Here is a 12,970-nt window from a genome sequence, read left to right as displayed (position 1 = left end):
CTTTAATTCTCACTGTTCAGATATTTGCTTAGAGAAAATGGGATAAAGGAGCTGAAATACATTCTCAGATAACAAAGTTGCTGGCGAGTTAAATCTATAATTTGATTTTCGGGCTAAGTCCTTTATTCAGCTGACAAATGCGGTGCAAATGCAGAGCTCCATGTGCAGTTAAGGATTTGGGACCTGTGGTCAGATGGAATTATTAGCTGCAATTTGTGAAGAGATCTGGATTGCTTAGGAATGGGAGCGTTTACCACTTTCCTCGGACACAATTTGAGAATAAAAAAGATTAGGTGGAAGTCATCAAATCTAGTCCTGTAAAGTATTTGTGCTGTAAAGTGTGACTTGGAGTGAAGTGCAGGCAGAGAGGGATTGGTGGGAGGAACACTCAGAGCCACAAAGGCGGATTCAGCTGAGACTCTCAACATTTTAAAGGGATTAGTTGACATTAAAAAGGATTTCAAAGCTTGTTTTGAACTCGCAGGGTGCTAACCTGGGAGTTCGGAGGGAGAAGGATGGGGGAGTGCCATAAACGTGATTTGTAGAGTTGAGTGTGGATGCTTGAAAGCTGTTGGTGCTCTTTTGACAGATGGGTAGAGAGATAAATAGAGAGATAAACAGATAGGGAGATAAACAGGGAGATAAATAGAGAGATAAAGAGATGAGTGGATGTTGCTTTGCAGAGGGCGTAGAGAGCAGTGCAGAGATGTTGAACTCCCTTATTTAAATTTCACCAAGATGTGCTGCAAACTGGAATTTAAAGCCTGGTTTTAATTTTCTTCCCATTATTACAGCAGGAATGCCAAAGGTGCTGTTCCTGCTGGATTAGTGCCCGTTCTCCCTCACCTCACAGCCCTGTGCTCCTGTCCCCGCAGGATCCGGCGCCTGTTCCACTACATCGTCAACCTGCGCTACTTTGAGATGGTGATCCTGATCGTCATCGCCCTCAGCAGCATCGCCCTGGCTGCAGAGGACCCCGTCCAAGCTGAGTCTCCCAGGAATGACGTGAGTGCCACCCAAAATTCCCAGAATTTGGGCTTTCTTCTCCTGTTCCCATCTCCGCAGGGTAACGCTCTGTGCTGGCAGTGCAAAATTAAAGCTTTGGTAACGCACCCAAATTATCTTTGTTCCGCTGTCCAAATGCTCTCGATTCCTGTCCCTTCCTGCTGCTTCAGCCACATCTGGGTTGGAGAACTTGGAAATTGTGTGGCTGATGGGGCTTTGCTGGAGGAGCTGCAAAGCTGACAGCCCATCCCGCAGTGGGAAAAGCTGCTGGATAATCTCTTCAGGAAAGGATGTTCAAACATTTCATTTAGAAATTAAATCCCTTTTGCCTTGTTCAACCTGCCAGAAGTGCAGGTGCACTGAAGCCAGCCTTGGGTGCAGGCTGGCAAGGACTGGGGAAATGCTGCTTTAACTCAGATGGTTCAGGTTTATGCCTAAATTATCTGAAAACTTTCGCACCAGATGGTTTTTGTCCATCCCAGCAAACAGACCATTGCTAGATGAGATATTTAACCTTGCTCCTGTGCAGGTTATTTCAGGGCATGGCCTTCCCTAACACACATTTCCCTCTCCCATTTAGGCTCTGAAATACCTGGATTATATATTCACAGGAGTCTTCACCTTTGAGATGGTGATCAAGGTAAGAACTTTTCCAAGCGGAGAGAGTCACCTCCTCTTGCAGATTTATTTGTGAGAAGCTGGAGAAAGGGTGGAGCAGGACAGAGGTGGGAAGGATGGAGAGCTTGAACTTGGGAACAGCTCTTAAAATCAGATGGAGCAGCTCTCCTGGTTTCCTTCATCTCATACTTTATGGAGGAAGATCAGGATGTCTTTAGGAGCTGTGTAAGAGGGTAAGAATTGGGAAGACACAGGAGCTGCCAGACCTTGCTGAGACACTCCTGATTCTTCCCTTTGCCTTTGGCATTGAGCAGGAATATTAATAACAGCTGATTCTTGGTTTGTCACGTTTCAAAAAGCTGAGAATTTCTCTTTTTCCTCAGCAGGGTGACAGGTTTTGCCAGGACTTGGGGGCAGTAACTTCCCAGAGAGCAGTCCCATAAAGTGGGGATTCAGTGTTGGGATAAGGCAGGAGCTGGGTTTCCCTGTCCAAGCAAGATGCAAAAGAGATGCAGAATAAAACCAGGATTAATGCATGTGTGTGGAAGGAATCCTAGGGAGCAGTGAGGCCTCATTTTGACAGCTTTTGGTTAAGTTTTATTGATTTGAGCTTCATTTTTGGGAGAGTTTTCCTGCCTGTTTGAGAGGAGCGGCTCGGCCGAGGATCTCGGCACTTTGTGAAGGGTCCTTTGATCCAGAACCTTCTCCTGCCCCTCGGCAGGGTGGATCTGGGCCATGCTTGATTAAAACTCTTCCTTCTCCTGGGTTTTCTCTGCAGATGATCGACTTGGGGCTGCTGCTCCACCCCGGCTCCTACTTCCGTGACCTGTGGAATATCCTGGACTTCATTGTGGTCAGTGGGGCCTTGGTGGCTTTTGCCTTCTCGTAAGTTCATTTTCCTTCTCCTCCCAAATTCCAGGGAATGAGTGACAGAGGGGGCAGGACCTGTAATGTTTCAGGGCTCCATTTCTCAGTGAGATGTTCAATTCCTGCCCTTTTTCCTCTCGTAGCTGGGTGGGCGGGGGGTGAAGAAAAGGAATGAACCCAACTAAATTTGTGTCGTGGAACCTCTTGAAATTCCTCCCAGCTTGAGGCTGAGCCCATTCTCTGCTCATTCAAACACGAAGCCAAGATTTTTGTGACTCTTTGGCCAAGTTCTTTTCAGGAACTCACTGTAACACTTTGTGGCAGTCCAGTGTCTCCAGGCACTGGTTGTAGGAATTGCTCTCACTATGAAAAAACAGTGAAAGAAATCAGCTGGTAACTCCATGAACTCTTGGCAAACCCTTATTTGCAGAGTTGTGGATATTTCTGCTTCACAAACCTTTCCTATTTCTTTCCTTTTCTCTCCTCTCTCATTCAGGACCTTGTATTTCCACTTGTATTTCTCCCTCCCTCAACCCCTGCTCTGTATTTATGACTTTAAATAATACCTCACGTCCTTCTTTAATGTCGTGGAGGATTTTGAGCAACAAACACAGAGGAATAACTCTTTAAAAATTAAAATTCGCTTCTCATTTGAGCCTTTTTTCTTGGAAACAACCACAGGAAGAGCAACACAGCTTCTTCCAACCTTCAGGAGCCGAGTGGAGGATGGGAAGAAATTTCCCACTCGTTCTGAGGCGCGGGAATTGTTTGCAAATGCTTTGCTGAGAAACAAAAGATGACCTGGAAACAGGCAGCAGGACTTGACCACTTTAATCTTCTGCTAAATTAGCCCTGAGCAATTCTGGGAGTGTTTAGCAGCCCATGCCCAGCCGAGCTCACCTGTTTGTCGACACGATGATTAGAGGAGAGGAAATTGTTTAATTTGCTAATGAGAATTAGCAGCGTTTCACTCGCTAATGAGGAAAGCATCCACCTTTGTCAGGGAGCCACGGAGCATGGCTGGGCTGCTTTAAATTGGCAGCAGTTTTGAAGCAGAGCCAAATCCCTGCTCCTCCCTCAGCTCTGCACAAAAAAAATTGCACAAAATGTTGCCTTTCTGGTAAAATATTCCTCAGGAATTTTTCATTTTCAAGGTTCCTGTCGCATTGAGGTGGTGAGATTTGTATTTTCCATCTGCTTTTCTTCAGTGCAAATGCTGAATAGGAATAAAAACCCTCCAAGCTAAATTGACCCAAAAGTGAATGGACAGGATTGGTATTTTAGGTGTGATTTTGGGGGATGTTGAAATCTGGGCTGTGCCTGATCCTTCACCAAATTATTCAGTTCTTGGAGGAAATCATATCCAACATAATTTTGTCAAAGGGCTGCTGCCCTCCCCTCTTTAAACATTTTGTCCCTCATTAAAAATCAGTTTTTTGGAGGAGCTCAGTGCTCTGTCGTAAGCAAAACTGGCTTGGTGAATGTCCCGCTGACCTAAAATTTAACATCCAAAACTGAGCTGCTTTTTAAGCTCGACTAGACATGTGTGGGCTTTTATTTCCCAGCACATGAAAAATATCCATGGAACATCTCTCAGAATGAGATTGACTTAAACCAGATCGAGTTAAGCAAAAGCAAAAGTTTAACTTAAAAAACCCAAATCAGCAACATCGGAACTTAACAAAGCTCCTCTGAATTGAAGAGAGGTGGAGAAGTCAAATAATCACAAAAAACCAACCTCACCCAAAGTCTGGGGTCCCAGGAGAATTCCCCTTTTCCATCAGGAATTCAAACTTCCAGCGGGCATTTTGGGAGCCCTTCAGAGCAGCTCCCTGTGCTGGGAGAGCAAACCTCAGGCCCTGCCTTTAAAACACCTTCTCTTTGAACACGATTTTCTTTTGAAGGAGATTCTCCTTGCTGGAGTTACGGATTAAAATGAATAATTTTTAATCTTTCTGAGGCTTTTCGTGCTCAGGTTTTCTTCTGTTGCTCACGTTGGGCCATGAATATCTAACAGCACCTCATCAGCCTCTGAATAAATTACTGCTACATCCCCTGCCTGTGCTTTGTGATACGTGCCCCAAGCTGCTTTTATTTTCCACTGTGAGTGAGTCTTGAGCAGGGTTTTACAGCCAGGGACTGCATAAACCCAGCCTAGTCGCCGTCTCCCAGATGAAAGTCAGACAAGCTTATTTGTAAAGCTTAGGAAAATTTGAATTTCTTCTGTGATTTTTCTGCTCTCTGTAAGCCCTGCTCCACATCCCCATTTCAGTGGGCAACATCCAATCCAGGGAATGCCTGCAGCCTCCCTGGTGTAGCCCAAAAGCTGGGAAATCAGTCATTCCTGGGAAATGAATTCTCTCTGTTCCAGTTCGGAATCCTAACAGGGTAGGTGGTCGTGACTTAGGCCCAGCTCCTGGTTTGGTTAAACCAGATGGACACACAGAGCCAACTGAACGTTGATAATCCCGAAAAGGAGCTTTTGGAGATTCTTCGTTGTTCAATCAGTTGGATTTTTCCAGCAAATCCCACAGCCCTGTCACCCTCCTCAGTGGCTAAAAATGGGATTTAATGTGGCTGTCACTGCTTTGTTTGAACCCATGGCTGCCACGAGCAGGGTGGGATTTAATTCATGTTCTCGGCCTCCTCGCTGCCCACTGAGGGTGATGGGAACCAACCTCTTGCTGAATTAACCCATCCCTAAAAACCTGGGAATTACAGAGCTCCCATCTGGAATATTGCAGCAGCCTGTGTTAATTGAAGCATTTGAGATGATACCAGTCGCTGCTACAAGATTGATAAAGCCCAGCTCTCAAAGCAGCTCTGGGTTTTCTTTCTGCCTGCAGCTCTTGAGGAGCAGCTCTGTGCTTGACTGTGGTTAGGAAAATCAAAAACTAAATTTAAAACAACACCCCCGGAGCGATGCTGGGAACAATAATAATAATAATATGATGATGATGATGATGATGATAATAATAAAGGAATGTTTCCCATTTAGCAGAGTGTTTCAAAGATAAATCCCTTTCTTTTTCTGGAGATAAACACGCCACAAACACCCAGACACGTTTGAGTCCTCAGGGATATCGAAGCCAACAAACAACCTGTGGAAAATTGTCACCAAAATCTCTCAGCCCCGTACTTGGGAGGAACAGCTGAGGAAGAGCAGCAAAGATTTGGCCTGGAAAAATTTGGAACAGAGGAAAGGTGGCTGAGATGCTCAGAATTTCAGGATGCTCGTGGAAAAAAAACAAATAGTCGAGGTTCTCCCTCCCAAAGTGGGAGAGAAGAGAGATTTGGAGGTGTTTTTCCCAGTGGATCCAGCAGGGAATGCAGGATTTCTGCTGTCCAGAAAACCCTTCCCTGCTGGTTTATCCTGTCGAGTTGGTGGGAGCGGGCCAGGGGCTGGGGGACCTCTCTGATGTTTCTGTTTGTCATTGACTCTGCTCTTTCTTTGTCTTCTCCTTGCTGGAATCTCTCTCTAGGAGTTTCATGGGGTAATATGTTCTTCCTGTCTCTTGCTGCTCTGTCTTTGCCTGTCCAACCTGTCCAACCACACACTTTGCCACTGTGGAAACAACCCAGCCATGTTCCACCCATCACATCGACTCCTCCGTCCCTTTATTCTCATTATCCAGTGAATATCTTCCCTTAACAATCCTCATCCATCCTGGCTTTCCTTCAGCACAGATAGGAACAGAGTAAAAACCCAAGTCAGAGAGTCAACAAACACACGGAGATGTATCTGTACCAAAAAAGATTTGAGGGGTTGACTCAGTGGGCACTGATGGGTGAGTTACAATCTGTGAAAATCTGAACAACCAGGTTTAAAGAAGAAATTTTAGTCTCTTTTAGAGGATTTCACCTCCAAACAGCCAAGCTGGAAGCTCCAGGACTAATTCAGTGCAGTGTGGGCAATGGGACCCAGCTGGGATCCAGGCTCTGATATTGGGGGGAGGTCTCTGACATGAGAACAGAGCTCAGGGAGCTTTTTTCAGGGGGATTTGTGAAGAAGGAGGTCCCAGAAGTTGTATTTAACCTTTTGCAAGTGGCAGTTCTGCTGTCAGCTCAGGACAGCTTCATTCAGGGATCCAGGCTCTGACACTGGGGGATGTCTCTGACACAAAAACAGCTCAGGGAGCTTTTTGCGCAGGGAATTTGTGAACAAGGAGGTCCCAAAATTTGTATTTAACCTTCTGCAAGTGGCAGTTCTGCTGTCAGTGCAGGGGCAGGATGGGAGGCAGGGCTGTGTCCTCTGTCCCCACATTCCAGGAGCTCCGGGGGGATCCTCCATAGCGAGGAAAAAGATGCCAAGAAAAGCCTTTGATGTGGTCCAGGAAATTCGGCACTGGATTCTTTCTTCTCTCGAGGAAAGTACAGCATTTAGGGCAGGAAGAGGGTGGCTTTGTGCTTGGGCAGAGTGAGGTGACCTCATTTATTCTTCCAGGAGGATTCCAGGCAATCACAGGCTCCACTTTACCCTGGATTTTTGACACCCTGGCTCTGAGAGGTCCCTGTCACCTGAAATCAGAGCTGCTGGCAGCAGCAACAGCAACAAGCAGCTTCCATTTGAAAGAACCACTAAATTTTTAAAGGCCCTTTTATTTATTAAAGGGAGAAAAGGCTCTGCAAAGCTCTTTTAAAATATTCCTAATGTTTGAAATAAACAGGCAGCAAACTGACACAGAAAACAACAAAACAGCGCTGGCCTAATGCACCCAAAACTGAGCTAATGCTATTTTTTTTTTGGTGGTATTCTCTTTTTTTTTTCCTTTTTTTGTTTGCTGTCTGCCTTTATCCTGTGCTCCTCTATAGCTCTAATTCAAGATTCAGCTCTCCTGAAGGTTGCAGTTGTTGTTCAGCAGTCCATTAAAATCTCGTCCTTCCACAACAATTTCTTTCTGTCGTGAGGAATATCCAGGTCAGATGTGTGCTTGGATTCACCTTTTGACTGCATCCCAGTTCCATCTGGACTTTTTATTTTCTGGGACATCTGGCTTTGTATGAAAGCAGTGAAGAAATCACAGTATTGGCAGAGAGGGTTCTTAAAAACACCCAAACCCAACCCTTAGGGTTTTACTTGACAGGCAGAGGGTCCTTTTAATTAAAATGCAGTTTGCATCACTCTGGGTCAGAGGACCAGGAAAAGCTTTTCCTATAGCAGGGACCTTACTGTGACAAGAAATGGGAACTTTTTTTGTTCCTCAGGATTCTCTGTATGGTTCAGAGCATAAATCCCATTAAGATTTAATTGGCTCACGCTCTTTATTTGCTTAAGTGCCTGAATGGAAAAAAAAAAAATCAGTCAGCCCTTCTTAGTGTCCTCTGCTGAGGCAGAAGGAATTTCCTGTGACTGGAGCTGTCTGCCCTCCACCTCGGAGCTCTCCGAGCGCTCATCCCATTCCAGGGAAAAGCAGGAGCAAGGATTTGCTCTGCCCCACGTCTCTTTAACCTTCCTGGAAGTATTAAATCCACAGAAATTCTTGCTTCAGGCGTGGAGCCCACCCCGGGAGAACAGAGCAGGGAAATGTCTCTGTTCTCGTTTACACGAGGCCTCATTAGTGCAGTTGTTAATTGGCACAGCAGCAGCATCCAGGTCTCCTGGAATCAGGAGCAGGCACCATGTGGGAATATTCTGGGGTTCTGAGTGAGCCCAGGAGAGCAGAGCTGAGCTTTGCTGGGCTGGCAGTGCTGATCTGCAAAGCAGCAACGTGGCCGTGGGCGCTGGGGAACGGAGCAGAGCTCTGGGCACGGTGTCCCCGTGTCCCACCCTCCTTTCCCGTCCTGCTGCCCCAACCACGTGGCCCTGAAGAGTCTCACCCTCACTCCTCTCTCACCCCCACCTTCCTCAGCTCCCACTGCTTCCCTGGCTTTCCTCACGTGGGAAACATGGAGCAGGGGAAGGGATTTGCTTGGCCTTGCAGAGGGGGCAGCCCCGGGGATGGGGTGGCCACCAGCCCTGGGGACAGGTGGGATGTCCTGTGGCATCTCCTCCTTCCCCCTTTTGCTTCCCTCCTGCCATTCCCATCCTCCTGGGGAGGCTGAACAACCTGTCCTGCAGCCAGGGCACTGCTGAGGGTCAGCCTGGGCTGTGGGGGAGCCCCAGCTCAGCTGGTGGCTCTGGTGACACCGAGGTGACCATGATAGCTGAAAGCAAATAGGCGAAGCCAGGCCTAGGCCAGACCTTCAGCTCTGCTAAAACCAGACAAGAAAGGCAGTAAAAGCTCTGCTGGCGGTGCCTGCTTCATCTAGGGCAGATCAAAGGTCTCTAATGAGAGTCACATATTACTTTTTTAATATTTAATAGTCATTTTGTGCCTTTAAATCAGTCCTGTAGCTCTGGGAGTAAATCCCGTGCCTGGATTGAGAGCTGTGTTAGTGGTCAGGGTCCAGTTGGGATGGATTAAAATGGCCCTAAAACAGCCCTGAAGGATGGGAGAGGGAGAGGTCAGGGACCTGTCCATCCTGTTCCCCCTCTCCTCCACTTCTACTAAACCTTGTGGAAAGGGAATTTCTCCTCAAGTTATACATCCCTGGGATACAACCGACCCTCCAGAAATTCCTGTGTGTCTCCCTCTTACTGCATTTCCAGACAACTGCAGTGCCTGGCAATGGGGGAAAGGGACTGGAGATGAGGCAGGAATGTGGGTTTGGGTTGTAGATTCCAGTCCAGCATTAGGTGTGAGTTCTCAATCCTTTGGAAGTGGCTGGATTTCCAAAAAGACCCTTCCCAGGGCTGAGCAGGGTCAGGCAGCCACAAAACTGGCTGGTTCCCTCCACCCTTGGTGCTCCTCCCTCAGCACAGGATGTAGGGCAGGGTGGGGGAAGCTCTGTACTTCTTCCCAAACCTCCGTGGCTCTCTTGGGTCTCTCGTCCTTCCATTATTTCCCTCCTGGAGAAGAGGAATGTTCAGCAGCCTGGGAGAGCACAGGATAGGAACTACCAGCATCTGTCCCACCGTTCTTCATTCACACCTGTGTTCCCTCAGCGCAGTCCCAGACCCAAACCTCCAGCCATGAATAAAACTCCCGATTTCCATCCCATTTTCCGCTTCATACGAAACGAAGGGAATGTTGTTGTTTTGCTATGGGGTTGGAAGAAGATGTACCTGTTGTCTCCTTTTGCTTATTTATTTTGGAAGTGCACGAGGAAAGGAACTCTGTCCTTCCCCTAAAACCCCTCTTGAAGTTAACAAGAGGAACGTTCTCGGGCCTTGCACTCGGTTTTAACCAAACCTAAGCCCCAAATGTGACTGACAGCACCTGCATGCCTGAGTGGGGAGTTGTCCCAGCACTGCTCCAGGCATGTAATATATTGTCATATTACATGGTCCTGCATGGGATCGGTGGCATGTCCTCCACGGGACACTCAGGGATGAGGGAACAGGCTCTGACCCCCAGGAGAGCTCTGTCCCTCACCAGGAAGGCTCCCAAACCCTCTTGGCACAATGTTCCCGCCAGAGAATTGCACGGAGAAACAGCCCCTGCCTCATCCAGCTGGGAGGGAGGAGCCACATGTGGCTTTGTCCCTTCTCCTGCCGGGAATGGGATGGAGGAGCTGAGCCTCCTGTCCCGGTGCTGCTGCCCTGCCTGGGAGCCTTGTCCGGTGTGGAGTCGGGGCAGGAAGGGCCCCAGGTCCTGCTGAGCGGCTGGGAGGTGACAAAGCCTGGACATCCTGTGGCTGAGCCCTGCCAGGACCCTGTCCCGCCCCAGCCTTCTCCTCGTGCTGCTGGATCCATCCCAGGTGAGGCTGGGTCATCCTGCCTGCAGCCCTGCTGAGGATGGACACAAAACCTGCCAAAAAAACCACCCCCAAACCCAACCAATTGCACCACCAAAGCCACCCTGGATGCCCAGAAACACCCCAGTGAGTGACCTGAGGAGCAAACGATTCCCTCTGTTGTTCTTGTGCCTTTTTCTCCCTTGCAGAGGAACCAAAGGCAAGGACATCAACACCATCAAGTCCCTGCGAGTCCTGCGGGTGCTCCGGCCTCTGAAGACCATAAAACGGCTGCCAAAGCTAAAGGTTAGAAAAGAACCCCAAATTTTCCTTCTCTGGAGGTTTCTGACCGATCTGAGTGGCAGCTGGTGGACTCCACTGACCCCAAGTTGTTTCTGTTGCTTTTCTTTGGTTGCGATGCATCTCTGTGCCAGATGAGCACAAACAGCTGGGCAGATGTTGAGCAAATGGCAAACACTCGGGTGCTTTTGCCAACATTGTGGGTAACTTTAGGGATTCTTGTGGAAATGCCATGAAAATTAAACCTCTACAAATAGAAAAAAAGGCAGATAAATTAAATTACAGTTCATAAGTGGGATGGTCTTTGAAGTGATACAGGAAAAAATGGGGTTGGGAGGGTTTGGGTTTCCCTGGAGAATTTAACATGAATATTGCAAGGTTTTCCACAGGCTGTCCAAAGGGATTTGTCATTGCTGTGGGAGGAGCTTTAATTTATTCATCTTTCTATTAAAGAATCCATAGTCCAGTTCTTTTCTTCCCTAGAACACTGAGCTAAAAAATAAAATCAATTTAATGGCCTGTGGTTACTCATCCAACAGCAACAATTTGAGGTGCAGCCAGGTCCTGCAAAGAGAGAATGGAAGGAGTTAAAATTCCATAATTCCTGAGATTTAGGGACTCCTCAATACCTTTTGTGGGCTGTTGATGGGGAAAAAGCCATGGATGTTTTGGAACAGTGAAAATGTGTTTGACAATTCCTGTTTTCACATCAAACTAAGGGTCAGCTGCTCTGGAGATCTGCTTTTGTCTGAGCCCACCATTCATGCTTAAATAATTTTAGTTTTATGCACATGAAATTGATCTGAAAAGAAAAGGAACGTTAATGTTGAACCATGTAGAAATTTCATGTTGGATTTCTGGGTTGATCAGTGAGATTTCCATCAGGATTCCTGGGCTAATTAAAAAGATTTCCATCAGGATCCCTGGGCTGATCAGAGAGATTCCTATCAGGATTCCTGGGATAGTTAAAAAGATTTCCATCAGGATTCCTGGGCTGATCAGAGAAATTTCCATCAAGATTCCTGGGCTGATCAGAGGGATTCCTGTCAGGATTCCTGGGCTAATTAAAAAGATTTCCATCAGGATTCCTGGGCTGATCAGAGAAATTTCCATCAAGATTCCTGGGCTGATCACAGGGATTTCCATCAGGGTTCCTGGGCTGATTGGACAGATTTCCATCAGGGTTCCTGGCTTGCATCAGGAGTGTAATTCTGTGGGTGATTCACTTCCATTCAGAGGAACAGCAGCAGGATTGTACAAACCCTGTGCTTGGGCAGGGACTGCTCAATTTCTGGTATTATGACAAACTTCTGACTAAAATTAAACTGCAAATTACTTGTGATGAATCAGGGCCTCATTCCCACGTAATAATGAGTTTGAGAAGTTCTTTGCAGGGAGTTCAGGAGAGCACATTAGTCACACCTCATTCTGACAGACAGCTCTTCAGAAAAATATTTATTCAAAGCATTTGGTTGTTTTGTTTCCTGGTATTTTTTTTCCTTATTATTCCAACAGTTTTTATGCATCCACTGGAAGTAAAATCAAAACAATTTTCATTTTATAATGAAATGTTTGCTCAGGACTAATATTGTCTTGACAAGCTGTGATTGTCTTTGTAAACGTTATGAGCAGCATCAGAAAATTCAGTGGCACAGCCAAAGTTGTGGATAAAGCAGGAGATGAGGGAAGCTGGAGTTGTTCCTCACAGCTTTGGGAAGTGAAAATCCATCGAAGCACCCATGGGTTGTGGGATGGGGAATGAGTCCCAAATGAGGGAGATTTAGATGGGATTTTGGGAAGGAATTGTTCCCTGGGAGGGTGGGCAGGCCCTGGCACAGGGTGCCCAGAGCAGCTGGGGCTGCCCCTGGATCCCTGGCAGTGCCCAAGGCCAGGCTGGACATTGGGGCTTGGAGCAGCCTGGGACAGTGGAAGGTGGGAATAAGATGAGCTTTAAGGTCTTTTCCAACCCAAACCCTCCGTGACTCCCCGAGTGTGGTTAAACAGTGGATGCCAAGACTTTGGATGAACTTTTCCTTTCTCCCCACCCCTTGACCGTGCTCCCCTCCACGCCCAGGCTGTCTTTGACTGCGTGGTGAACTCCCTGAAGAACGTCCTCAACATCCTCATCGTGTACATGCTCTTCATGTTCATCTTCGCCGTCATCGCCGTGCAGCTCTTCAAGGGCCGCTTCTTCTACTGCACAGATGAGTCCAAGGAGCTGGAGAAGGACTGCAGGTACAGCTGGGAGCAGGGAATGTGGCAGGGAGCAGCTTCCTGCAGCTGCCCAGGCTGGCCCAAAATCAGGGATGTGCTGAGTGGGAAGAGTCTCCTGTAAATAAGAGCAATAATTCAGCACAGCCAGCCCGGAGGTGAATTTGCCTTGTTTTTCTTTAACAGCTGTGTCACTCCTGGCTCTGATCTTCAGGATACAGGGGAGGCAGCTTCTTTCCCAGGAAAGCTGAGT

General features: G+C 47.4%; 1 protein-coding gene across 24 annotated transcripts in view; it reads left to right on the top strand.

Annotated features, from left to right (window-relative positions):
• Positions 1 to 12,970, top strand: part of CACNA1B (calcium voltage-gated channel subunit alpha1 B) — a 268,511-nt gene that overhangs the window by 197,698 nt on the left and 57,843 nt on the right. For 14 of the 24 annotated variants that reach the window (XM_048325195.1, XM_048325175.1, XM_048325176.1 and 11 more), the window contains 6 exons: positions 876 to 1,005; positions 1,586 to 1,645; positions 2,402 to 2,508; positions 5,973 to 5,984; positions 10,416 to 10,512; positions 12,581 to 12,741. In XM_048325195.1, the coding sequence (XP_048181152.1) occupies positions 876 to 1,005; positions 1,586 to 1,645; positions 2,402 to 2,508; positions 5,973 to 5,984; positions 10,416 to 10,512; positions 12,581 to 12,741 (567 nt within the window). The remainder of the gene's footprint in view (positions 1 to 875; positions 1,006 to 1,585; positions 1,646 to 2,401; positions 2,509 to 5,972; positions 5,985 to 10,415; positions 10,513 to 12,580; positions 12,742 to 12,970) is intronic. The other 10 variants (XM_048325181.1, XM_048325193.1, XM_048325192.1 and 7 more) reach the window with 1 other exon arrangement.

This window comes from Corvus hawaiiensis, chromosome 21 (genome assembly GCF_020740725.1).
Source record: "Corvus hawaiiensis isolate bCorHaw1 chromosome 21, bCorHaw1.pri.cur, whole genome shotgun sequence".
In the NCBI taxonomy this organism is placed as follows: Eukaryota; Metazoa; Chordata; class Aves; order Passeriformes; family Corvidae; genus Corvus; species Corvus hawaiiensis.
This window is presented reverse-complemented; position numbering and strand designations above follow the sequence as displayed.